The sequence below is a fragment of the Camellia sinensis genome, chromosome 1, assembly GCF_055761805.1.
Source record: "Camellia sinensis isolate YWXY chromosome 1, ASM5576180v1, whole genome shotgun sequence".
In the NCBI taxonomy this organism is placed as follows: Eukaryota; Viridiplantae; Streptophyta; class Magnoliopsida; order Ericales; family Theaceae; genus Camellia; species Camellia sinensis.
In genome coordinates, this window is record NC_138961.1 from 2,449,864 (window position 1) to 2,477,099 (window position 27,236).

Consider the following 27,236-nt stretch of genomic DNA (forward strand, 5'->3'; position numbering starts at 1 on the left):
GTTGGACTTTTCAAGAATTTTTTTTTTTATGTTTGCTCTTAATGCATTAAAGTGTTATTATGAGGGTAAGACTTGAGGTTGAGAGAAATTAATAAATGTTAAGTTTTTTAAAAAAAAAAATTAAAAAATTAAGAAATTTAGATTGGGAGATTGGAGCTCCCACAATACTTGGGATTAAAAACCAATATATAAATTATGTTTTTTAAGATTTTTTATAAAAATAATTTAACAATCTTATCACTAATCATAGTGTACAGGAGAAATTAAAAAGGCTACTGCAGTAACTATGCACGGGCTGTATCTATAATTATTTGTATGAGAAGATTTTAAATGCTAATGAGGGATTTTGTCCAAATTCATAAGGGATTTTTGGTGGAACCCCCCTTTTGGGCCTTTTTATTAGGGTAAAGGATAACCCAATTAATTTTCTTTCAAAAAGTCCCTAAGTAAGAAATGCTTAACTTAATAAGGACATTTTATAATTTCTAATTTTTTTTATCACAATATTGCCCTTATATAGTATCATACGTAAAAATTTGAAATCTGAGCTCCAAATCGATCATACTTCACAAAATCGATGAAGACGATTTTCAGATCTGAAGATCTCGCAGCCGAACATCTCTCACTTGTTCAACAATAGACGATCTCGCAGCCGAACATCTCTTACTTGGTGGCCGATGATCAACATTCTCAATTAAACGAAAGTTTCATTGAGATTTATGATTGTTGAACGAGTTGTAGAGGTTTTTCTTCTCAATTAGGTATGTTGATTTGTAATGAATTTTTTTTATTTTTGTTTGTTTGATTTATTTTTGTTGTGTTTGATCTGATTTCGTTTGACAGAATCAGAGTAAAATTTTACTCTGGTTCTATTGCTGTGCCTTTTGTTTCAGAGAATCAGAGTAAAATTTTACTCTGGTCCGAATCCTCTGTTTACAATGAGAGTAAAATTTTACTTTTATGTAGAGTAAAATTTTACTTTCAAATTCAGGCCGCAACATTTTTACTCTTAAATTCAGAGTAAAATTTTACTCTTATGCAGAGTAAAATTTTACTTTTATGTACTTTTAGATTCCTTTTGTAACATTTTACTCCTACATCAGAGTAAAATTTTACTCTGCTTGATTGCTCTGTTTACAATGAGAGTAAAATTTTACATTTATACAGAGTAAAATTTTACTTTCAAATTTAGGCCACAAACATTTTTACTCTTAAATTTAGAGTAAAATTTTACTCTTATGCAGAGTAAAGTTTTACTTTTATGTACTGTTAGATTCCTTTTGTAACATTTTACTCCTATATCAGAGTAAAATTTTACTCTGTTTGATTGTTCTGTTTACAATGAGAGTAAAATTTTACTTTTATAGAGAGTAAAATTTTACTTTCAAATTCAGGCCGCAACATTTTTACTCTTAAATTCAGAGTAAAATTTTACTCTTATGCAGAGTAAAATTTGACTTTTTTGCAGAATAAAATTTTACTTTTAGATTCCTTTTGTAACATTTTACTCCTATATCAGAGTAAAATTTTACTCTGATTCGATTGCTCTGTTTACAATGAGAGTAAAATTTTACTTTTATACAGAGTAAAATTTTACTTTTATAGAGAGTAAAATTTTACTTTCAAATTCAGGCCGCAACATTCAGAGTAAAATTTTACTCTTAGATTCAGAGTAAAATTTTACTCTTATGCAGAGTAAAATTTTACGTTTTTTGTAGAATAAAATTTTACTTTTAGATTCCTTTTGTAACATTTTATTCCTATATCAGAGTAAAATTTTACTTTTATGCAGAGTAAAATTTTACTGTTAATTGATTGCAGATTTGTAAAATGGTTCCACCTCTTATGTTGTTATGCAAGTATGGTGATTGTACCATTGTGTTCAAGGTTGTGTCAAACTGCACGTTGAAGGATTTAACTGATTTCTTAAGTTGTAAATTGAAGAAGTTTGACAATAATGGTTGCATACTGTTATCGTACTGTTTGCCTGGACATTCGCAATGCATGATTGATGATGATTCTGATTTTCAGAATATGTTGTCGCTTGTTTATCCCCTTGGTGTTGACCCGGTTGATGTGACTATTACTGAAATGGGCATTTCAAATGAAAAACATGGAGTTGGAGAATCAGGGGACGCTACTGGATCCAACATTACTGATGATGAAATGGATTTACTCCCTATGTTTTGTCAACATGAAGAAAGGACTTTGTTGTCTTGTGAATGGGTGAATGGAATTACTCATGTAGGTCAAAGATTTATTAGAGGTGCAAAGGATTTTCGGACTGCATTATGTAAATATACCATTGAGATAGGATTTGAGTTTGTGTATGTGAAGAATGAGAAGTGTCGGGTCACTGCTGTGTGTTCAATGCGGGAGTCGAAAGCTTGTTTATGGCGAGTACATGCATCTCTGGAAAGTGCTAATAATTTTTTCTACATTAGGACTCTACATGATGAGTATACTTGTGGAGCTGCAGTTCGTACTTCTAAAAACTCAAAGATGAGTTCAAATTTGGTTGCAAGTTTGATTGTTAATGAAGTTCGTGGGAATCCCCAAACTCGTCCAATTGATGTTGTGCATCAATTTACAGATCAATACGGGCTCACCATTACGTACAATCACGCTTGGTTGGGAGTTGAGAAAGCTAGGACTACTACTTTTGGAGATTTCTCTATGTCTTATGATGAGATTCGATGGTATATGGATATTGTGATGAGCACAAATCCTGGTAGCTATTTGCATCTTGACTATAACCATCAAAGTGGACGGTTCAAGAGGTTTTTTGTTGCATTTAATGCTTCCATTCAAGGGTTTAGGCATTGTCGTCCTCTATTGTTTATCGATGGAACTTTTCTGAAGGGGAAATATAAGGGCACCTTGTTAACAGCTACAGCGAAGGATGGGGATCAAGGTAGATATTACTATAGTTTATTCCAAAGTAACAAGTTACTTATTCTCAAATTAACATGTTATTGTTATTCAGAGTAAAAATCTACTTTATTTGTCCTTTTCGTTTAAGATACTTACTAATTGTAAAATGTTATTTTTCAGGTTTTTTCCCGCTTGCAATGGCAATTGTCGATACAGAGACTACAGACAGTTGGGAATGGTTTTTTATGCATTTGTCGAATATATTGTTGGATGAAAGACCAATTACCTTCATATCTGATCGGAACGCTGGACTTTTGGAGGCTTTACCCAAGGTTTTACCTACTGCTTACTACTATTTTTGTCTCCAACACTTGAAGGCCAATTTGAGGGATAGGTTCTCTGGTCCAAGTTTCAGCAATACTTTCAGGAGTAGAATAGTTTTTTTGTTTTCTTTGTGTGCTTACGCTCCGACAGTGGGATGTTTTAATCAGTGCTTGAAAGAATTACAAGATGAGGGAAAAGGGATCGTTTGTGGGTTTCTATCCAATTTTCCCTATGACAAGTGGAGTAATGCATATTTTAAAGGACAAAAATACGGTGAAATGCACTCGAATGTGGCAGAGTCTTTCAATTCATGGATCCGTCAAGCTCACCATTTGCCCACTACAAAGATGATTGATTCAATTAGGTTGAAGATCATGGATTTGATGTCGAGAAGGAGAGAACAAGCTAAGAAATGGAATACTTTTCTTTGTCCGGAGATGGATTCAACATTAGTAAATGCTCTTAAAAGTGGAAGAACTTGGCTGGTTAGTCGTTCAAGTGATCACGTTTTTGAAGTTCAATCCCGGCCATTGGTTAGCGTTGACCTCTTGAATAGAACTTGCTCATGTTACCAATGGCAATTGAATGGATTTCTTTGTGCTCACGCGGCGACTGCTATCCAAAAGAGCGGAGGTGATTTGTATGCACATGTGGAACCATTTTATTACACTAGCAAGTTCAAAGATTGCTATGCTGAGTCCATTTATCCAATACCCACTGTTGAGAAACCTCTTGTAGCTATGGATGATCTTGCTGTCCTTCCTCCAATTTGTAAGAAGCCACCTGGTAGGCCAAGGAAGAATAGGATCCCATCTAGGGGTGAGAAGCTAAGACGAGTACAGTGTGGTAGATGCGAGAAGTACGGTCATAATAGGAAGACTTGCAAGGAGGCATTGCCGTGAAAGACATTATTGATTTGTTTTATAATAGAAGTATGAAAATAATGCAGTTCTTCTGCAATAAGTAGTCCATAGCAATAATAGTATAGTCTTTTAGACTAGATTTGTCAGGAGACATTGCAATAAAAGACATTTTTACTATGTTCTTGAATGGTTGTCTGTTCTAGTTTCTGATTTGTTTTGTCGTTGAATGGTTGTCTATGGGTGTGAGGAGCTTGTGGTTTCACAGTAAAATTTTACCATGTTCAGAGTAAAATGTTACTTTTATATTAAAATTTTACGTTATTTCAAAGTAAAATTTTACTTGTATGGAGGGTAAAATTTTACTTTAGTGCAGAGTAACATTTTGCTTTTAGATGAGTCCAAATTTTACTCGCCCTTCAGAGTAAAATTTTACTTTCATACAGAGTAAAATTTTACTTTTATACAGAGTAAAATTTTACTTTTAGATTTAGTGTCCAAATATTACTCGCCTTTTAGAGTAAAATTTTATTTTTGTACGGAGTAAAATTTTACTTTTATACAGAGTAAAATTTTACTTATTCCGGCTATAACATTTTGCTCCTAGATTCAGAGTGTACATTTTATTCTTATTTTAGAGTAAAATTTTACTTTTATGCAGAGTAAAATTTTACTTTCAGATTCTTCTAGTAACATTTTACTCTTATTTCAGAGTAAAATTTTACTTTTATGCAGAGTAAAATTTTACTTTTAGATACAGAGTCTTTCAAAATATAAAGTAAAATTTTACTTTTATGTAGAGTAAAAGTTTACTTCATTTCAGAGTAAAATTTTGCTTCATTTGAAAGTAAAATTTTGCTTTATTTCCGAAAATATGTTAGTCCCCTTAGAAAAATATTTCCAACTTGCACCAAAATCCACAACACACAAACTCCCCTGATGATCATCATGCAATCTTTGTGCAAAAAAAATCTAACAGCACAACTACATATATCATCAACATTCATTCCCACTCAAAACAACATTCATAGCAACATTCATTTCACTTACATTCCCAGTCAAAACAAAATTCATAGCAACATTCATTCCAACATTCATAGCAACATTCAGTGAAAAAAAATTTAAGCCTCTACCTGTATCATTGTATTCTATCCATAACAACATTCATTCCCAGTCAAAACAAAATATCCTTGTATAATAATCACCAAACTACAGTAAAATTTACTAGAACAATTGACATAGCATCAACTATCTAATACTCTTTTAGTATTCTTTCACTTATAATTACTTTTTCACCGTTCTTTCATTTACAAAAACCGAAATTACAAAAATCATTCACAGTAGTTCCCCAGAACTTGTCCAGATTGTCATCCTTGAGGTCTTAGCTCTTGCTCATTTTTTGTTTGAGGTTGAACTGTTCCTCAGTCTATGCTTTTGGATAATTATTCAAAAATTGATGCACTATTGACGCTCGGAAATTGTTAATTTCATCCTCTTCCATAGAATTTGTAATAGGCTCATCTTTTATGATTTGGCGCATGATATAACATACAATAATTCCACAATCAACACTGTTAAATAAAAATCAATATCTTGTTAGATTTAGTCAAATTTGAAAACTACCAATTCAAGCATGTAATAGTAGCGTGAAATACTTACGATGTTGGGCGTTGTTGTGGACTATCTTTCACCGAAACCAAGTTTGCAAACTTTCTTCTACCTCTCTTCGTTTTGTTGGCCAACTTGCTATCCACATATATTATCTAACATCATTGCATAATTGTTTGGTCACAATTAAATTCAAGAATAAAACACAACAAAAAATACTGTTAATATGATGCAAAGCACTTACAATCTTTTTTGCATCCTTTAGGTAAGGATCTTCTCTGTTGTCTCTTGGCCTTAAAGAATTGTAATGTCTCCACTCATCAAGTTCAGTGTCAAATACAAGAAGTGTCCAGTGGTAGGGTTTTTCTTCCTTTTTGTTCCCATTGGAATTCATGCAAAAATGAAGGTATCTATATCCACTCAAATCTTGTTGAAGGACTTTATCAATTAAATGATTTCTCAGCTCCCCATAATCCCATTTCACTAAAGACTACATTTAATCATATAAGAGTGTCATGTCTCAAGTTGTGTTAGTGACACACTGTATGAGTTGTCAATCTTTGGCAAACCAAATAGTAAAAATTAACTCCAAAATACAGTACAATGTTACACTAAACCATAGTAAAAATTTATCAATTCAAACTAAATACAAATTGATGGCTTACCCAACAAAGGCTTGAGAAAAAGAATGATTTATTCTTTTCTGGCTTCTTGACTTGTTGCTCAATCTCAAGCATTTCTATGAAGCTGTCAATGACCTACAAAAACAAAAATCAATTAAATATATGTTAATAAAATAAACTATTTTTAGTTATTAAAGTGAACACTAGTCATTGAAACTTGTATGGCCACTTACATTATTTGCAGTATCACCATCTCTCAGAATTGCATCCACATCGTGCAATGTAACATATACTCCATTTCCTGTGCCGGACCATATGATTGCACTAGTCATAAGGTAAAAAAAATGTTGATTAACACGTTGCAGTTTGATAACAAAAAAAATCTGTTGTTTGACAAATTTAAAATGGTCTTACTCTGTGGTTTCCAAATTGTAAATCTTGTTCAGTAGACACTTATCATTCTCATCAAGCAATTTGGATATTGCAGCCTTATCTGAAAACAAAACCCTTTCAACTGGCTTTGCTTGGCTTAGAGACAAGTTGTCAACACAAATCACTTCTTTTGACATCACTTCAATTGCTTGTTTTGTGGTCTTTTTTTTCTTTGCCTCTCTTGGCTCACATTCAAAATCAAACATCTCTTTTTTCTTCCTCGCCTTGATTTTGATTTTCCTGACCATGGATGTTTGCAATGGCTCTACGACTATAGGTGATTCTTTCAATGTACTTTGAATCCCAATGTTTTGCTCTTGTTCTACTCCTTCGGCATGTGGCATTTCTTTAGAAGCAAAACCTTGGGTAGCCGCATGAACTGCATTTTCTTCAATCTGTTCAACCAACTGTTTATTTTCAGATTCGAGTACTTCAATCTCCTTTCTCAGTTTCTCCATTTCTTTCTCTGTGTTGCTCATCTTTTCCATCGTTTCTTTTGTTTTTGCCTCTTGATCCTCTTCTATTTTTTGCATTGTTTCCCTCATTTTCTTCAGTTCTTCAACCAACGCCATATTCTCACTTTTCAGCCTTTTGTTTTCCTTTTGAAGATCAATGAAGTCCTTCAAAGGTTGATCATCTCCTAAAGCTTCAGCTACATCATCTTCATCTTCTTCAGTCTCCAAATTTTCCTCTATGTCCAATGCATCTTCTTTAGTCTCCAAATTTTTCTCCATGTCCAATGCATCTTCTTCAGTCTCCAAATTTTCCTCTATTTCTAATGCATCTTCTTCATCATTATTGCAAATGAGGGCCATTTCTTCTCTGGAAATGGTCTTCAGTTCATTGTGATTTACCTGCATTTGAAAAATAGAAAAAGAAAAGAAGCCAGTAATTAAGCAAACTTTAACCACTAGAGTAAAATTTTACTCTGTTTCAAAGTAAAAGTTTACTCTGATTGTAAGTAAACTTTTACTCTAATTTTAAGTAGACATTTACTCTGTTCAAGAGTAAGTAAAAGTTTACTCTGACGGTAAGTAAAAGTTTACTCTGATTTAAAGTAAACATTTATTCTGATTTAAAGTAAACATTTACTCTGTTCAAGAGTAAGTAAAATTTTACTCTGACTGTAAGTAAAATTTTACTCTGACTGCAAGTAAAAGTTTACTCTGATTTCAAGTAAAAGTTTACTCTGATTGTAAGTAAACTTTTACTCTGATTTAAAGTAAACTTTTACTCTCTTCAAGAGTAAAAGTAAAATTTTACTCTGTTTCAAAGTAAAAGTTTACTCTGATTGTAAGTAAAATTTTACTCAGTTTAAGAGTAAGTAAAATTTTACTATGTTTCAAAGTAAAAGTTTACTCTGATTGTAAGTAAAATTTTACTCAGTTCAAGAGTAAGTAAAATTTTACTATGTTTCAAAGTAAAAGTTTACTCTGACTGTAAGTAAACTTTTACTCTGTTCAAGAGTAAGATTTAATTATGTACGTATAATTTTAAACAAAGTGAACCAGTAAGGCTGAGTTTGGAAAGATGATACCTCTTCGGGCTTTAGTGTTTGTAATGACCTCTTCATTAGCTTTTTCCTCAATGTTGATAAGTCCCATCGAAGGAGCCTTGGACACAAATTTTTTCCTTGAGGTTGAATGAGGGTAGTATGCTTGTATAACCAGTACTATAAAATAAAAAATCAAAATTAGTTAATTCTCTAAAGATACATTGCATAATATTTAAAGTAGTTCAATTTACTTACCAAAAGAAGAAGTACACATCCAGTGACATTTTCAGGACTTCCTAATGAAGAATGGATTGACGTCGTCAACGTGGATGCAACTGCAGTCGACCATGCATACGAATTCATCATTTCCAAATCTTCTACAAGGGCGACAAAGGCCCATCCAACTGTTAGACCAGTTGTTGGTAATAGCAAAGTCGCCACAACAAATAGACACATTATTCGTGCAACATCCTCAACATCAACTCTCGTTGTGCCTTCCAACGCATCTCCTAATGCCTCTCGCAAACTCTTTACAGATATTCTTGACATATTACGAAACCTTTTCTGCACAAAAGGTGATTCTTGTTTCTTCCCATATGACACATCTACTTTTTTCATTCCCGATTTTATCCCAAAAATCAAAGTAACATCACTATCCCGTATGTCACATGTTTTTCCCCCAAGCTTAAATCCCTTTGCATGAAAGTCATAAGATTTGATCACATCCATGACATTATCATCAACTTTCTTGAACTTCTTTAACACCACATCATCTTTCTTCCAAAAACATTTAAACAACATCCCAAAAGGTGTTCTCTCAAGGGCAGTGATGTGTCTTTTAGTGAACCTCGTGTCTTGCATTATGTTTATCAATGAAACAATATTTGACCTATATTGTTTCATATAGTTCTCCTTCTCCCGTACTCCATGTACAATATTCAACTTTGAAGGACTTTCTTCACTACTTTTGCTCTTTTTTTTAGGGACTTTCTTCTTTTGTATAACCGTTGGTGGAACTTCAAAATCATCATCATCATCATCATCACCACATTTGCTTCTTCTAACAACCATTTTCAAATACTAAAAAGTTTCCCTATATCAACAGTGTAACATTTTACTATAAACAACAATGTGACAAAACAAATAAACACTAAACAAAATGCACAAGCATTGTAATGAGACAGTAAAATTTTACTCTGTTTGGCAGTAAAACTTTACTTTTATTGAAAGTAAAATTTTACTCTGATTGGAAGTAAAATTTTACTCTGAAAAATTCATGAAGCAAGTGCATTCGAAAGCATTGAAATTGCAGGACCAAAACACTACAGAAATCAAAGCGTAATGAGCAAATGCTAGAGTTAAAGTAAAATTTTACTCTCATTATAAACAAGTGAATCTGAAAGTAAAACTTTGATTTTATTGAAAGTAAAATTTTACTCTGATTGGAAGTAAAATTTTACTCTGAAAAATTTATGAAGCAAGTGAATTTGAAAGCATTGAAATTGCAGGACCAAAACACTACAGAAATCAAAGCGTAATGAGCAAAGGCTAAAGTTAGAGTAAAATTTTACTCTGTAATAAGTAAAATTTTACTCATTATAAACAAGTGAATATGAAAGTAAAACTTTACTTTTACTGAAAGAAAATTTTTACTCTGATTGGATGTAAAATTTTACTCTGATTGGAAGTAAAATTTTACTCTGAAAAATTCATGAAGCAAGTCAATTTGAAAGCATTGAAATTGCAGGACCAAAACAATACAGAAATCAAAAGCGTAATGAGCAAAGGCTAGCGTTAAATTAAAATTTTACTCTGTATTAAGTAAAATTCTACTCTCATTATAAATAAGTGAATTTGAAAGCATTGAAATGCCAGGACCAAAACACTTCAGAAATCAAAGCGTAATGAGTAAAGGCTAGAGTTAAAGTAAAATTTTACTCTGTAATAAGTAAAATATACTCTCATTATAAGCAAGTGAATTTGAAAGCATTGAAATGCCAGGACCAAAACACTACAGAAATCAAAGGGCAATGAGCAAAGGCTAGAGTTAAAGTAAAATTTTGCTCTGTAATAATTAAAATTTTACTCTCATTATAAGTAAGTGAATTTGAAAGCATTGAAATGGCAGGACCAAAACACTACATAAATCAAAGCGTAATGAACAAATGCTAGATTTAAAGTAAAATTTTACTCTGATTGGAAGTAAAATTTTACTCTCATTATAAGTAAAATTTTACTCTGGTTGGAAGTAAAATTTTATTCTGAAAAATTCATGAAGCAAGTGAATTTCAAAGCATTGAAATTACAGGAGCAAAACACTACAAAAATCAAAATGTAATGAGGAAAGGCTAGAGTTAAAGTAAAATTTTACCCTGTTCAAAATTTTTAAACCTTAACATTCTCACATGATTTAGTAATATAAAGTATTCTAAGATAATGATAAAATTTTTAGAACAGATGATCCTTAGTCCAACCAAAAATCCCAAAGTCTACTCACCCAACGTAATCTCATACACCACTCCCAAAATGATAAATCAAAGCGTAATGAACAAATGCTAGATTTAAAGTAAAATTTTACTCTGATTGCAAGTAAAATTTTACTCTCATTATAAGTAAAATTTTACTCTGGTTGTAAGTAAAATTTTACTCTGAAAAATTCATGAAGCAAGTGAATTTCAAAGCATTGAAATTGCAGGAGCAAAACACTACAAAAATCAAAACGTAATGAGGAAAGGCTAGAGTTAAAGTAAAATTTTACTCTGTTCAAAATTTTTAAACCTTAACATTCTCACATGATTTAGTAATATAAAGTATTCTAAGATAATCATAAAATTTGTAGAACAGATGATCCTTAGTCCAACCAAAAATCCCAAATTCTACTCACCCAACGTAATCTCATACACCACTCCCAATATGAAAACAAACCCACGTAGACTTCATAATATGGAAAACCTAGCAGAAAGAGGAAAAAATCACCTGTAAAATGTGTGTCCAAGAGAGAGAGTAAGGCGTAATGCCAAGCGATGAACCAAGCGACGAACCTGTAACCTTGCTAGGGTTTCAATCGACGAAACTGTAACGAAGTAGCTCCAGAGAGCCAGAGTAATGAGACTTAGAGAAGGGTTACAATCGTTGCTAGGGATTTCAAACGATGATATTCAGAGGAGACGAGGGTTTTCAATCGATGAAACAGAGGGAAGGGAGAGAAACGGTGTAATTGTTTCATATTTCCACCCTTATATATGGATGGACATTTCGGTCAATTCATGCTATTTTTTTAATTGAGGGCTTTTGGGGCCATTGTTTTCATCCGTGGGCTTGAGACAAAATAGGCCTCATGGAAGGGGGTTCTCACCAAAAATCCCAATTAATAAATGCAGGCATGTGGATTGGAAAAAGTTAATAAATGTTGATTAGGAGATTTTGACCAAATCAATAAATGCTGAGTTTTTTTTTTTAAATAAAAAATTTAGAAAATTAAGATTGAGAGATTGGAGCTCCCATAAGGCTTGGGGTTTAGAAACCCCATTTTCCTTAATATATTTACAATCTATACTATATATTAAGCAAAATGGGATTTTTAACCCCCAAGCCTTGTGGGAGCTCCAATCTTTCAATATAAATTTTTTGATTTTTTTTATTTAAAAAAAAACTTAACATTTATTAACTTCTCTCAACCCCCAAGTCTTATCCTCATCAATGGAGTTTTGAAAAAATAATTAAAAATTAGTGTGAACTTTTATAAATATTAATAATTAAAATTGTAAATTTTTTTATGAATATATATATATATTCCCCTAATACCAACTGTGGTGTAATTATTCATAATTAAAATTCTGAACTAAAATAAAATTTGAATAAAAAAGATAAATTATAAATACATCTCTAAGACTTTTTTAAAACATGATTTGTTTGATGTGGTTTGAAAATTACATCTCATTTTTTGAAGTTTATAATTTCACAATAAATTATTTATTTTATTAATAAATCATTAAATTAATTAATAATTTTAATGATGTTAGAAATTTATTTTAATTAATAATTCAAATAATTTTATTATTATATAAGAGAGCAATTAAGAATTTTATTTTTTAATTAATTATGTTAAATAAATTTTTTTAATAAAAAAATATTTATTATTTGTCAAATTTAAACCGAGGGCATTTGAAAATATCTATCTATCTATCTATGCTATATATTAAGTAAAAAAAGGTTTTTAACCCCAAGTCTTGTGGGAGCTCCAATCTCCTAATCTAAATTTCTTGATTTTTGGATTTAAAAAAAAAATCTTAGCATTTATTAACTTCTCCCAACTCCCAAGTCTTACTCTCATAATAACACTTTAATGCATTAAGAACAAGCATAAATTTTTTTTTTTTGAAATCCAACACATGAATTCCTTGAAAAGTCCCAACACATATGATTATTATCCCTCATAATAACACTTTAACGCATTAAGAACAAGCATAATTTTTTTTTTAAAAAGTCCAACACATATGATTATTATCAAAATATTAAATATTAATATAATATAATTAAAAAAAAAGACATTTAATTTTTTGAAAAGTCCAACCCATAAGATTATTATCAAAATATTAAACTTTAATATAATATAAAAAAGGAAAAAAAGAAGACATTTAAAAAAAAAAAATATTTAAAAATCACAATTCACATATATAGATAATTGTAAACACAATCCGTGCATAGCACGGGTGACATGCTAGTACTATATATTAAGCAAAATGGAATTTTTAACCTTAAGGCCTGGGGGAGTTTCAATATCCTAATCTGAATTTTCTAAATTTCTTATTAAAAAAAAAAAATTCAGGATTTATTGATTTGGTCAAAATTTCCTGATTAGCATTTATTAATTTTTTTCAATTCACATGTCTTTCCACATGCCTGCATTATTGATTTGGTCAAAATTTTTGATCATCATTTAAAATCCCCTCATACAAATAATTATAGATACAATCCGTCTACAGTTACTGCAGTATACTTTTTAATTTTTTCCATATACTATGATTAGTGATAAAATTATTAAATTATTTTTATAAAAAATCTTAAAAAATATAATTTATATATTAAAAAAAATCTAAAATAAATATAAATATGTATAATTATTCCGCGCGTAGCACGGGTTAGTTATAATTTAACCAAGACTGATAACGTGAGCACGTGTTCGGCGTTGAGAGCGAGTGGGTCGCACTACAAGTACGGAAGCGAGTGGAAGAGTAATAAGGCTTGCTTGGGCAACCACGGTTAAGTCATTTTTTTTTAAAACTTTTTAATTTTTTTTTTTACATTACCTCTTTATTTTTTTATATATATTTTGTAAAAATAAATCAAAAATTAAAAAAAATAAGGTTTTATATTTTTCAAAACAAGCCCAGTTCTCAATTTTTGTATGAGTGATCCTCACCAGTGTTGTAATTGGTAGAGATGATAAGATTCATTATTTTGTAAAGTAAATTATATTTTTGTTTTTTTTTTATGTTTTATCATATTTTTACTTTGGCCTTTAATTTTTTTTTCTATTTTAGAGTTACATGTGTCAAGTTTTTTTTTTTAAAAATTTATTCTTAAATTAACTTTTATTCAAAATTAGATAAAAAAATATTACATTATCACATAATATAAAAGGTATTTTATTATATTAGAGTTTGGATTTATATAAGATGTGTGAATTATACATAATAAAATATTTTTATACTATATGACTATCAAAGTATTATTTTTTGTTTAATTCTAAACAAAATTAAGTTTTGAAATAAATTAAAAAAATTTAAAACATAAAAGATGAATATGGAAAAAATAAATTTAAAAGGATTAGAGTGAAAAAATAGTAAACATAAAACGAGATAATCTAATTTACCCATTTTATAATAGGGTATAGACTAGTGTTTGGGGATTGGAGGGTGGAATAATTTTAGCCGTTGTTGCCTCAAACCACCAAGGATTCTCTAGAGTGAAATTTTCCTAAAGTTTTCTAGAGTGCTATATTGTGTGGTTGAAATTTACTGGCAAGTTACATCAAAAAAATTGATATGACTTGCCATTAAATCTCAACCACACAATGTAACACTTTAGAAAACTTTAAGAAAAAATCACTCTAGAGGATCCTTGCTCGCCTCAAACGCGGGTGAAAAAAAGCAACAGATGACTTGTGTGCGTGTGTGGGTGTGTGTGTGTGTGTTGGGTGGTTGGTTTTTATTCTCCGTCCCTCTTCGTTTGTGGAGAGGAGAGAACGTTTCCACCTCTCTCTCTTTCTCTCTCTCTCACTGCATTTCATTATCATCGGCGACGAGGCTTGAATTCGGTGCAGAAGAAGAACGAGGTCGGTGATGCGAGTTCCGGCGGCGGAGGTGGAGATGGCGGTGATGGGAGATTGGTGAGATTATGGAGGTTTCTCTCTCATGGAATTCGACGCCGGAATTCCGATGTCCCAAGCCGCTGTCACCGACGCTCCTTCTTCCTTGTCTCCGCCTTTGGATGAAGGTCAGGTTCAAATGTAGGACTGCAATTCAGTTTACGACCTTTTTCAGCTTTGAATTCGTCTCTCTCTCTCTCTCTCTCTCTCTCTCTCTCTCTCTCTTCTTGCTGGTTAATTTGGGATTGATCACTGAAGAATCTGATCGCGTTTGGATGTTTTCGATATTACTGTTTTGATTTAAGTTCAAACGAATTTGTATTCAGCTGTCTTTTATTCCAATGCTTTTGCATCCAAATATTGCTTTTCTATTCCTTTCTATTTTTTTATTATTTAACTTTTGTTTTGATAATGATTGATTCCTGTTTCAAAATTCTAGCTTTCTTATGTATTGGAAATACCTTTTTGTTTTTTTCCACAAAAAAATTGCACACACACACACGAGAGAGAGAGAGAGAGAGAGATAAATGATGTTGCATTGGTAATTTCGAAGATTTAGGGAAGCATGAGTCATGGGTTCATTGATCTGTTCATGTTTTCTTTGTTCTCTGTTTGTTTGGCATCATTGTTATATTGATGGCTTGTATCGTATTGTTGTTATCATTTTGTCCTTTTAGTTGTCATTTAGGTAACAATGAATTTTTGCCAGTTTCAGTTTGGCTTCTGGAAATAGTGTGAAAAAGAAAAAAGAAAGAAAAAGATTGAAAGTGGCTTTCCTTTATTCATATTTTTAATCATTCATTTTCCTCTTTTGTCATTTTTCATTTTTTTTGTAAATTGTAAGAACCCATGGTGGTATTAATATCTATTTTTCTTCTCCTTTGCTTTCCCCAGCTGAGTTCCTATTTGAAATAGAATGGCAGCTTCATTTCAAATGTACAAAGTAGCATATTTTTCAAGACTGTATTAAAGGAACTGCATAGTTAGAATATTTATTCTAGAGTAATATTACACGAACCTACATTTTCTTACTCATACTTAAGGTAGTGAGACATTACTGAATATAAATGGAGCCGACTCTTATTTATGTGGGAAAAGAAAAAGTGGTGAGAAGAACTTGCTTTTGTAGCAGTTTTCTTTATTTTAATAATAAATCAAAGCTTGTTACTTGAACTATGTTGTTCACATGATTGAAGTTCGTAACTGATTACTCTTAATTATATTTCAGATACACTGTGGCAAATGAACTTGAGGTCGAGTGAAATAATGGAATCCGGACCTTATCCTATGCGTGAAGGAGAGCCGGACTGTTCTTATTACATCAGAACTGGCCTATGCAGATTTGGTGCGGCATGCCGATTTAACCATCCTCCTAATAGGAAACTGGTAAAAGCCACTGATAGATTGGAAAACTTTAGAATTTAGAATTTGTTAATGCATAGTTAAAATAGTTTCTGTAAATTGTTGACCAGGTTTTTAGATATATATATATATATATTTTGAGATCTCTGTTTTATCATTGTACAATCTCACAACTTTTAGTTGAATTGTTGTTGCACGGTGATATGCATGCTTTTAGTCTTATTTTATGAAGCCTTAACTTGCTTTTCATAGATATATAGAATTGTTAAAAAGTTTAAATTTCATAAATCAATGGATTTTTTTTTTTTTTTTTTTTTGGGTTGTTAATAGTAACTAAGCATAGTCTTATCCTAATGAATGACTTGGATATACTCTGTTTTTTTTAGTCTCATGTGCCATCAAGATTTATCTTGATATATTACTGCTATTTTTTTTTTTCCTTTCCAATTGACTGTTCAATCAGATTCTATTGAATTCCAGGCTATTGCCACTTCAAGGATGAAGGGGGAGTTCCCAGAAAGAATAGGACAGCCTGAATGTCAGGTATGCATTGATCTTCCATTTTCTCCCATAAAAAAATAAAAAAATGTCAGTGGTTTTGTTATGTACTTTTTAAAGTACCAAATGTACTGTAGGATAAAGTATATTACTTTCTTTGAATAGTAACATTATGCCATAAGAAATTATTCTACGTTATCTTATCCTCAAACTACACAATGATGTGACGTTATAATGTCATGAGCTAAACAGATTTTAAGATGTGTTCAGAGCATATGTTTATTGTTTGATGCATTTTTTTTTTCTATGCATTTTAACATGGATAGTGGCTGGTCTACATTTGTGTCTAGGTATATGAACTCTTTTTACTGAAAGACTATAGCTGATCACTGGCACTAAGATCCTAACACTTATGTTTTCTCCCTGATATTGGACCGTCCCTATTAATGACTCAATGCTTTTATGGCATTTGTCATATTCGAAGCCCTGCTGCATTGAGGGAAAATAGCTGTGAATGGGGTGATCTACTTGGTGTATGTTGTGTCCTAATTTTTTTTTTTGGGTCAGTCTATTATTGCAACAAAAAGCCACTACATAGAATCCATATGTCGTTTAAAACTCATCTCTGCTGGTTTACTAACCCATTGTCACGTCCAATTGGATTTAATAGTAGGATGGTTTCTAGAGCAGGGCATGAGATATTTCTTGCACCATGTTGAAAGAATTATTATAATTTGATTGGACGATTTTGTGACTGTAGGATTATATGATATATGTTAGTTTTGTTAGATAAAGCTGTTTGTCATTGTGGCCATGTCTCTCCAACTCAGTTTTGAACCGTTCAAGAGCAGCTCCTTATCTGATATTTGAAATTGTTAGGTTCTTGTATTGAGTGGCAGATATTTTTTGATAACTAGACTGTCCTAGTTGATTTAGATATATCTATACATTGTTTAGATGTCTTGATTGATGGATTCTTTGGTCTGGTAGCTAATATAAAATTCATTTGTTTTTTACGTGAGTGGTTGCAATCAATGTAATGTGTTGCAGATATGTTTTATTTTCTTGTTCTCCTTTTGGTTGAACAGTTGAACTTACTAGGGTTGAAGCAACCCATAAGTTAATGGGACTGTTCTAGTTGCTATCTCTGCTATGTTTGCACCCAAGAAGCAATTCCAACATTGAGATGCATCATGCAATTAAGGGAGAATATTGCTCCTGAATATATGTCCATGGATGAGAGAGGGCTAGCCACTGTGAACCATCAACAACTTGTAGAGGGCAGAGAAAAGATTCGATTCAAACGACCCACCAAGCAGATACCCCTTCAATGTTCAATTATTTGGTCCAAATATCCTGTGAAATCATTAGAAATTTATCTTTCTCATAAATGTTAACTAGGAACTTAGGCATCTGCTCATAAATTTACTAGACTAAAGTCTTTATTGTGCAAATAATATCAAGTTCTTATGACTAGAAAATTCAGAGAAAAAGCTCAATAGTATATAGGAAACCTGCATATTAGTGCAAAATTGTGATAATTTCCTATATTTGTTCACTTTGGTTCAAATTCCATCATGTCATTTTCCATCCTCTTCTCAACCACTGAATTTGACTGACTAACTCTTTGCCATCAAAACCTAGGGAGGTTAAAAGTACTAAGATTTGGAGAGGCAGTACTTGCGTAAAACAACTATGCAGGGAGGTAAGATTAAAATATATTTCCTATTTCCTACAAGATTCCATCCACTACCCTAGTGCTTCATCAATGTCCATTTAACAAGCCATCACAAAATGTCCTCAGATGTGTTATGGCCAGCAGGGAAAACATATTGACCAGCCATCTGTTATTAATTATAGATTGGAGACTTCTGGCTTGTATTTTCCCCCTGTTTTTTTGCATATGAATTATTCTCTTTAGTATCAGAACACCAAACTGTTACTTTTGCTGGCTGCAGTATTTGTTCTATCTGAAAATGAACATAGATGTGTTTTGGTTTGGTTTATGTAGTGTCTCGCACTTTAGTCCTATCGCTCAAATTTTGCTTGTTAATTGCCTTTGTTAATTGTTTTGGATTGGTCACTGCAAACCGTTTACCTTTTATATTCCAAGGCCAATCTTTCAACTATGGCAATTTTTAGTTTCCTCTTTTAATGTCAATCACCAAGTATTACAATCAAGGCACATTCATTCATAATATAAACCTAATAATACTCTTTCAATCATTCTATCAAGATTAATGTATTCATTCATCTCAACCATCCAAAACATACATTAAAGTTCATATCAAGATTTATTGTGATTTGGCACACCCTTGTGCCCATGTTCATTCCAGGCCTACCTTGTTAGCGTTCTCTACTAAGTCAAATGGGTTTTCCTAGGTTAACCCAAACCCTTTATAGCAATAGGTTTTCCCTAGAACAACCTACAACCTTTGGCTCGTTTCTTTGGCTCCATAGGATGGAGAAGATTAAGAAACGGTGGGGTTGAGTGAGGAGATTATTAGTATGGTGGTATTAGGTTGGAGATGTAGGATTATGAGTGTTTGTTCGTAAGCCACCGAATTAGTAATATTAGAGATAGTATTAATATATATAATTAATATTTTTTAATTTTTAGCATTTTTTAATGTTATAATTATTTTTTTCTTGTACTTTTTAAGTTCACTTAATTTAGAAACACTTAAAAATATAAATTTTGCATAAAAATTATTTAAAAATTCACTAAATATATTAAAAAAATCATTCATTGTGTTTGGTTTGAGTTTTTTGGATTAATTTTTTTGAAAGCTGAATTTTTTGTTTTTCGTGTTTTTTTGTTTTTAATGAATAGTTTTAAAATTTTAAACATTTTTTTTACTTTTTTAGATGTACCTTACTTAGATGTGTCTAAAAAGTAAAAAATTTGTGAAAAAATATTTTAAAAAATTTAATAAATACATAAAAATACAAAAAAATGTACTGAATTCTTGTATTTTTGGTATTTAGTGAATTTTTAAAAGGTTTTTTTTCACAATTTTTTTACTTTTTAGGTATATTTATGTTAGGTATATTTAAAAATTAAAAAATTGCTTAAAATATTAAAAAAATTCTGTAAAAAAAACGAAAAATAAGAAAGTCGAATTTTTTGAAAACTGTTTTCAGAAAAACGAAACCAAACAAGCTTATTTATTAAAAATTTTAAATATTTCTTTTACAGATAAATTATTTGAAAAAAAGGCATAAATTAACCACAATATAAATATAACCACCACCACTTTTAAACAGTGCTCCACCAAAAAAGCATGGGCTAAGGTCCAAATAGTTTTTGAAACACTAATCCCATGGGACTCATTTCTCAATCCCATGTCACTACCAGCTGTGCTAGTCAGTGGGTTTGTGAATCCAATTGGATTATCAATCCGGTTGTTATTTTCACAACCAAACATGTTATGAATGGGACTCACATCAATCTTAGTCCAGTCCTACCATTGGTGCGGGAAAACAAATGTGACCTTACATTAAGGCCTCGTTTGGGAACATGCTAATTTAGTAATTTTTTGGCTATCTGGCTAAAATATGAGCTAGAAAAAACTAGTATATTTGGGATGACTTTTTGACTTTTTACGAAAAGATGTGCGAAAAGTAGAGAGAAAAGAGAATCTTTGACTTTTTGGTATGGGTTGTTGGCCTTTTGGCTAATTTAATAACTTTTTGAATTTTTAGCTAAAAAGGAGGGTTCCCAAATGAGGCCTAAGAAATACAAGCAATAAGGTTTTCTTGGCTTGGCTCAACCCAAAACCAACAACTACCAAGCACAATCCTAATCAAACATATATACAAGCAGCTTACCAGTACCCTCTTAGTGTCATTGTGTGAGACCGAAAGCCTCTTATTGACTCTGTGAGACTATGAGTGTATGTATGATAGCTCAAGTGTATACCCAAAATATTACAATTAGAAGAGAAAAAAATACCTCAAGCTTCCTCTCACTTAGACAAGGATGGAATCCTGATGTGATTTAAGAAGTATAGAAAGTGCATAAGTTCTCACTTCTCACTTCAGCTATTTCTCATCAATCTTACCAAATGGGCACATTTGGTATTTATATAGCATATTATATTGGCTAGTTAATGACTATATTTTTTAATTTTACCCAACCATGGTCGACCATCAATCACTATGGTCAACCATACTGTACTAAGGCCTTTTGGTCTCTTGGGATTTCTACTGTAGTTGACCACATGCAAGGGGATGGTTGACCATCCTGTGGGTCTTTGTCAGACTGCTCTCTGAACCATCCTATGGTTGACCGCAATCCTCAACATGGTTGACCAAGTTGACAAACATAGGTTTATTGAGCACTGTCTATCCTATCTTGATCTCCACCCCATCCAAAGCCTTCTTTACACTGATGAAGTTCTTCCATAACATTCCTTTGATGCCGGTGAAGATCTCCTATAGCACTTCAAGCTTCCAAGGTGTTGCAGCCAATCCAATGTGCTTTCCTCATGGTAGTGACTTGGGTTACCTAAGGTTGCACATACAAGTAATCAAATTGCCAACCTAATGCTAGTATTCACACTAACATGGTTTTCTCTAAGAATTAGTTTAGGTGCAGTGATTGTTCCTGACGCATTCTGTTTAGAGCTTGAATTCAGCTTCTATTGGTTGAATATTGTGTAGCATCATGTTATAATTCTCAACATTTTCTCGTCCCTTATATTTTCTTAGGAGCTCAGTTCATCATTTTAAAAATGTTTTCTTCTATGTTTATTTTTTTCTTTCTTTCTCCCCAGTACTACTTGAAGACAGCAACTTGCAAGTTCGGAGCGACATGCAAGTTTCATCATCCTAGAGACAAGGCTGGGATTGCTGGAAGAGTTACCCTAAATATTTTAGGCTATCCACATCGCCCGGTTTGCATTCACTAGTTTACTTTCTCTCATTTCCCTAAATTTAATTTGATGATTTGATACTAACTGTTCATCAATCTGTTGCACATACGGGGCAAAATATATGCTTTTATTTTTGTTCGTTTCTTATTCCTTTCTAATGTAATATATTGGTTGGATGATGATCTATGGCATGAACACAGATATGACAGACAGCCATTTAATTTGTTCATGCTAAATTTATGAATTCTGAGACAGAAAGTAGGACATGGACTTCACAAGGACACGGCAATTAGCTAATCCTTTTTTTGTTGTTGTGTTATTTTATTTGAGGAAGCAATAATTTCATTAACTAAAGATTCAACGTGTGCTTCTAATATTCTACGGTCACATATTCTTCAGAATTTATACATCAAGCTATAATGCATGTTCTTGTTAAAGACAAGTACATCAATTATATGTGCGAATCAATTTATCATATTAATAAGTAATAGAAAGCAGCCAAACATATATATAGTTTGTTGATTTACAATACTGAATACGGAAGACTATTTTTTTTTTCATATTTTCTTCTAAAGAAATACACCCATCTAGGTATTTATAGAAATTCAAACAGTGTCCTGACATCTTTATGCTACGTCAGACCCATTTAATTGCATCTTTGGTAGAGAGATCCAAGATTGAATATTTATTTTGAGGTTTTTGGCACCCAATTTGTGTATAGATACGGCATGGCCATACTGCCATATCAGTGTGTCCCACATTTCTGACATGGTCAATGTTAAATTCCATACTTCCTTTTAGGTTGGATGAAGTTCTGTGCTTATTTTATTTTATTATATTTTTTTGTATTGCTTGCAGAATGAAACTGAGTGTGCATATTACTTGAGGACAGGGCAATGCAAGTTTGGGAGCACTTGTAAATTCCACCATCCTCAACCATCTAATATGATGGTCTCACTGCGTGGTTCTCCTGTTTATCCTACAGTTCATTCTCCAACGACTCCTGGTCAGCAATCATATCCAGGAGGAATAACAAACTGGCCTTTATCAAGAGCTTCATTTATTCCCAGCCCACGGTGGCAAGGCCCTTCGAGTTATGCTCCTCTGATTTTACCTCAGGGTGTTATGTCAGTCCCAGGCTACACATACAGTGTAAGCTTTTTGTTCTTTGTCTTCAGAGATGCGATAACATTCATTGAGCCTGCTTGTTTATATTGAAATTTTGAGGGAAAATGCTTCCTTCAATAAGATCCATGGGTCTCCACGGGAGGAAGTTCAATAAAGTATGACTTCTAGTTGCTGCTGTGATTACTTGTAATGTAAACCATTAGGGTAGAAAACTTGACAAAGAAAAAAGGCTTTTTGTTGTGGTTGGTGGTAATGTCATACTGTACTTCTCTCTTCTTCTTTTTTTTAAGAAAGGTACTTCTCTTAGACACTAATAAAATGCTCTTCTGTAGAAACACTTTCACAGTCATGCTTGAGCTATTTTAAGAAGCATATTAGATTTTCTTTTTTTCTAAAAGCAAGATTGTGTTAATTCCTTTTCTTATTGCTGATTTGACTTTTATTTAAATGTTGATTACCTTTCACTCAAGTGGGTCTTTTTTGTTTTCATTGAATGATATGTTATGTTGAGCTTATCCATTCAATGGAGATGTCTACATTGAGTACATAGCCCCTAGGAGCATGTTTGACTAATTTTTCCTTTGCTGATACTTCAAATAACCTTTAAGATAATCATAGACAAGATTTGCTATAGCCTTTGAAAGCTGGACAAAAAATAAAATTCAATTTAACTTGCAAAATGTGAGATGAAATGGGATTCCCATAAACTGGATTATTGGAAACCCTTGAATCTTTTTCTTAGATGTGCAAGAAGCAAGGAACTGAATTTCATTATGTTTTCATTGAAACTGCTATAATTTTTAATGCGAGTCAAGGAAAAACATGTTCTCTGAAGATTGAAAGTTCTGCCAACTGCAATTCTGCTTACTGAGAGATTCCTTTTCCAGGGTCATCCAAGTTCAGTTTCATCTTCCGAGAGCCAGCAGCAAACAGCAGGAAACAATCAAATTTATGGAACTTCACGCCAGAGTGAAGCTGCAAATTCTGGATCTCAAGGAACACTTTCTCCATATCGTTCTGGTTCCGTACCTGTAGGATATTATGCATTGCAGAGGGAGAATGTTTTCCCTGAGAGACCTGGCCAGCCTGATTGCCAGTTTTACATGAAGACTGGAGACTGCAAGTTTGGTGCAGTTTGTAGATTCCATCATCCCAGAGAAAGACTACTGCCCGCTCCAGACTGTATCTTGAGTCCAATTGGCCTTCCACTACGTCCAGTGAGTTTAATTCTCATTGTTCAATCAGATCTCTTAATTCATTTTTAGTACCTCATGCTAAGCAAGTAGTCATTTAGGGCGTGTTTGGTATCATTTTTGTTTTTTAAAGAAAAGACAAAAACTGACATGGAAAACTTGTTTGGCAAACTGTTTTTGGGAATTTTATTTTAAAAACCTCATTTTTAGGCAACTTTTTAAAGTTTTTATTTTTTTTGAATTTCTGAAAACTAGCTTCACATAAACATGCAAAAGGATGGGTGTTTTCAAAATTTTCATTTTTCCCCATAAACATGAAAACAAAAAACATAAAAGATAAAAATGATTCCAAACTGGTTCTGACTCTCTCATCTTAGTTTTGAAGTATTCTTAGTTCAGGCGCTTTGATCATTTTTACAAATCAGGATATAAATTAAAAAATCAAAAATAAAAAGCAAAAGAGAGAATCAAAAGTCACACCGAAGCTTGTTTTTTGTTTGATCCTTGCTAAAGCCAAGTTAAAAGGTATGCAAACAGATGAAAGCCTATGATGTTGATAGGGAATCAGGACGACTTGGTAAGAGGACAAATAAATAGTGAATAAGTGGCTGGGGAAAGGTGGGTGGGATTGTTGTTGATATGGTAAACGTAAATGGACTATACGAATGTAAGCTAAATGCATTGAAGAACGACTATAATTTGTTACATAATGGAGGTTTTTTATTAGTACTTACTAAAGTTGAGTAAGCCTCTCTTATATTCTACAGGGTGAGCCCTCGTGCATTTTTTATTCTCGTTATGGTATCTGCAAATTTGGTCCAAGTTGCAAATTTGATCACCCTATGGGAGTGTTCACATACAACCTCGCTGCGTCATCTTCACCTCATGCCCCAGTTGTTCGACGTTTGTTGGGATCATCCTCTGGAGCTGGTGCATTAGCTTTGTCCTCAGAAGGGCTTGTTGATGCAGGCTCAGCAAAGCCCAGGCGCCTTTCACTGTCAGAGTCAAGACAGATGCCTTCTGGTGATGATAACATTGACACAGAGGGATGAATGCTCCCTCAGAAAATGGGATGAATGCTCCCTTTTCACAATGTTTTGAAGGATAAGCCAGGATTGTTTGTAAATTCGTTTCCCATTGCTGGAGATGGACAGAGTTCATGTTAAAAGTTGAACCTGTTCTTCTGAAAAATGCATTCAGTTGACAGGCTTGGCTCCTCTGAACTTCACTTTGCTGCATTGTATAAATCTGCAAATATTGTTGCATTTGGTGAACCCAATGCGAACATCTCACCTGTTCTAAAAGCCCATCTTTCTGGTATACTTGAATCGGCTTTTTTCTTTTTTTCTTGTAAACCATTTTTGCAATTGTTTATGACTTTTGATATGGCTTTCCCATGGCCTTTTTCATGGTCACCATGGCTTATAATCCTTAAACAGTCTCCTGCTTCTATTTATTATGGTTGAACTTGTTCTACCTTGCCTGCATGTATGTACACTACTAATGTTTGTTCTTCTTCTTATTGCTGCCATCGTCATTGTTGTTTTGCTGCTTCACCTGCAAATTTTATTGGCTTGATTTGTGTGAGAAGCCTTTCAATTACACATTTTCATCTGTTATTTCTGTCCTCCCCAGTTTCTGTAATTAAAATTTACACATAGGTTTCTGAAGGCTCTTGAATTCACTGACATAACCTCTAACCCAATCAGAAATGGACTCGCCGAACTTCATGTCAGCCCATTGAAACATAAATATCAAGGGCAACAGAATGAAATAGAACTGAATTCATCTTCTCACTGGGTGACTTTCCTTAGAACACCTGAAAGCTGATCTTTATTTCTTGTTGCTTACCTCTCTTCACTGCAATTTTTGAGTTGCTTGCTGCAGCCAAATCTGGAAATATGTGTGCTGCCAGGAGGATGGTTTAGAAATATTATGTTGCGAAGTCTAAAGATTTTGACACTGGTCTTTGCAGGAATCTTTGTGAAGTACCGGACAGCTTGTGGAATGTTCAGCTCATTTTGGCAGCTGTGCCAGTCGTCTGTGGCATATATCCATGAAGAAATTTTGACAGGTATGTGTGATCATGAAAATTAGGTCCTTTTATTCTAGAGAAATGATATACAGGCATAAAACTCATACAAACTTTTCCATACAGAGTGATGTGCCTCAAGGTTGATCGTTGTTTTTAAAACAAATCACCCATGAAGATGAGTTTTATTTAAAAAAATGGCATTGGCACATCATTCTTGTGTTGTTTCTTTGTATGGATTTTCTGTATGAATAGAGTTTTCCTTTGTTCTACTTAAATTGAATAAGACAGACCTTTATGATATTTTGATGAAACTTTGACTTCATTCATGAATCATGGTAGGAGGAAACTAGGTTTTTATTGAATGCGCTTTTGCAGTTTCTTGCAGCTTTAATGGTAAGTGGTTGTAAATGTGCTTGGATAAGTGGATTTTTATATATGTGGGACCTTTTGTCTTTACTTTGAATGCAGAAAATTGCCTATTTAACTTTGAGCTTCGGGTTTTAAATATGCAGTTTGATAAAATGGGTTTGAGATTTTATTTTGATCCGCACCAATTACTTCCCTGCTCTAAAAAAAAAAATCCTGTTTTCTGTTTCTCTCTAGACCTTATTCTTCATAAATACATACATAATTGTGATGATCTAGTTTCTGTGTCATGTATAGTGAGTTTGAGGCCTCTCATTTTGTTACCACCTCTCTACAAACTAGCTCTGTCAGAAAATGGATGAGTCCAAAAAGAAAAAGGAAAAAAAACAAAGAAAATAATAGTAGGGTTTGCTGAATGTAATTTACAGTGTCTTATTGGCATGACTACGAGCTCATACGAATTCTCTAGTGTGACAGGCCTGTCTTTCAGTTGCTCAAGTGGTGCAGTCACTCTGTATCATCACTCCATTTCTTTGACTGGTTTACTCTGTCCATTGTTTTTGTTTGTTTGTTTGTTCTTTTTTTCACTTGTAAGTCATCCGAGGACATTTTGTGGACTGTATCTTCTAGGTATCAACCTTTATTAGGAATATTTGTAGAACTAGCATTTTTAGTGTTTTACAACTATAATTTGGTTTCTCACCTATAGATATGAGTTCCAACAAGGATTTGTTAGACATTCAATAATTGTATTAGTGACTAGACTAAAAATCTAATAGTAGTTCATTATTGAATTTATGATGCTTGAAGCTTTACATAATTTGCCAGAAGGACCAACAAGTTCATATTATATCTAGATAACTTGTGGTATTTTAAGCTGGTATCTTCAACTTGTTTGTTATAAAAGTTGTCATCCGTTGGTTTGCCAAATTCTTTCTTTTTGCTTTCATAATTGAACTTGAAATCATGGTGTATGACATATTGAATGCTTCGCATGTTTGCCTAGCTTTACCTAGAAATGCATTTGATGCTCATTGATTCCTTTGCATAGGTAGTCTCTTGAATAATTGGTGTCTCACTGAGCCTGTTTTGTGCATTTTCTTGCAAACTGTAAGTTAAAAATTAGAGAGTAGAAAGTAAATGCATCCCTCTCATAGGCTGGCTTATCAATAACAAATTATTTTTAAGTCT

General features: G+C 32.7%; 2 protein-coding genes and 1 long non-coding RNA gene across 7 annotated transcripts; all 3 read left to right on the forward strand.

Moving 5' to 3' along the window:
- The first annotated feature begins 1,830 nt into the window (after positions 1-1,830).
- On the forward strand, positions 1,831-4,100 carry LOC114300743 (uncharacterized). Its single transcript, XM_082889905.1, has 2 exons — positions 1,831-2,914; positions 3,055-4,100. Exons 1-2 carry the CDS (start codon positions 1,831-1,833, stop codon positions 4,098-4,100), a joined length of 2,130 nt encoding a protein of 709 aa, XP_082746031.1.
- A 10,262-nt stretch (positions 4,101-14,362) lies between these two features.
- ZFN3 (zinc finger nuclease 3) lies at positions 14,363-25,100 on the forward strand. Of its 5 annotated transcripts, none has more exons than XM_028245619.2 (7): positions 14,363-14,714; positions 15,815-15,972; positions 16,429-16,491; positions 21,225-21,344; positions 22,182-22,475; positions 23,339-23,668; positions 24,412-25,100. In XM_028245619.2, exons 1-7 carry the CDS (start codon positions 14,633-14,635, stop codon positions 24,694-24,696), a joined length of 1,332 nt encoding a protein of 443 aa, XP_028101420.1. In that variant the 5' UTR covers positions 14,363-14,632; the 3' UTR covers positions 24,697-25,100. The 5 variants fall into 5 exon arrangements, with proteins under 5 accessions (XP_028101420.1, XP_082778727.1, XP_028101423.1 ...); XM_028245622.2 differs by having other exon boundaries at positions 14,383-14,714; positions 16,412-16,491; XM_028245618.2 differs by having other exon boundaries at positions 14,409-14,727.
- On the forward strand, positions 24,823-26,862 carry LOC145823193 (uncharacterized). The gene is made up of 3 exons (XR_014365440.1): positions 24,823-24,961; positions 25,620-25,718; positions 26,515-26,862. It is a non-coding gene; the product is annotated as an uncharacterized LOC145823193 (long non-coding RNA).
- Positions 26,863-27,236: the final 374 nt, after the last annotated feature.

Excerpts from the sequence above, each read along its gene's own strand:
- LOC114300743 (XM_082889905.1), top strand. The coding sequence starts at position 1,831 with ATGGTTCCACCTCTTATGTTGTTATGCAAGTATGGTGATTGTACCATT. Across the intron at positions 2,915-3,054 it reads AGCGAAGGATGGGGATCAAG|GTTTTTTCCCGCTTGCAATG; the intron begins GTAGATATTACT and ends GTTATTTTTCAG.
- ZFN3 (XM_028245618.2), top strand. The coding sequence starts at position 14,616 with ATGGAGGTTTCTCTCTCATGGAATTCGACGCCGGAATTCCGATGTCCC. Across the intron at positions 14,728-15,814 it reads GATGAAGGTCAGGTTCAAAT|ATACACTGTGGCAAATGAAC; the intron begins GTAGGACTGCAA and ends ATTATATTTCAG. Across the intron at positions 16,492-21,224 it reads TAGGACAGCCTGAATGTCAG|TACTACTTGAAGACAGCAAC; the intron begins GTATGCATTGAT and ends CTTTCTCCCCAG.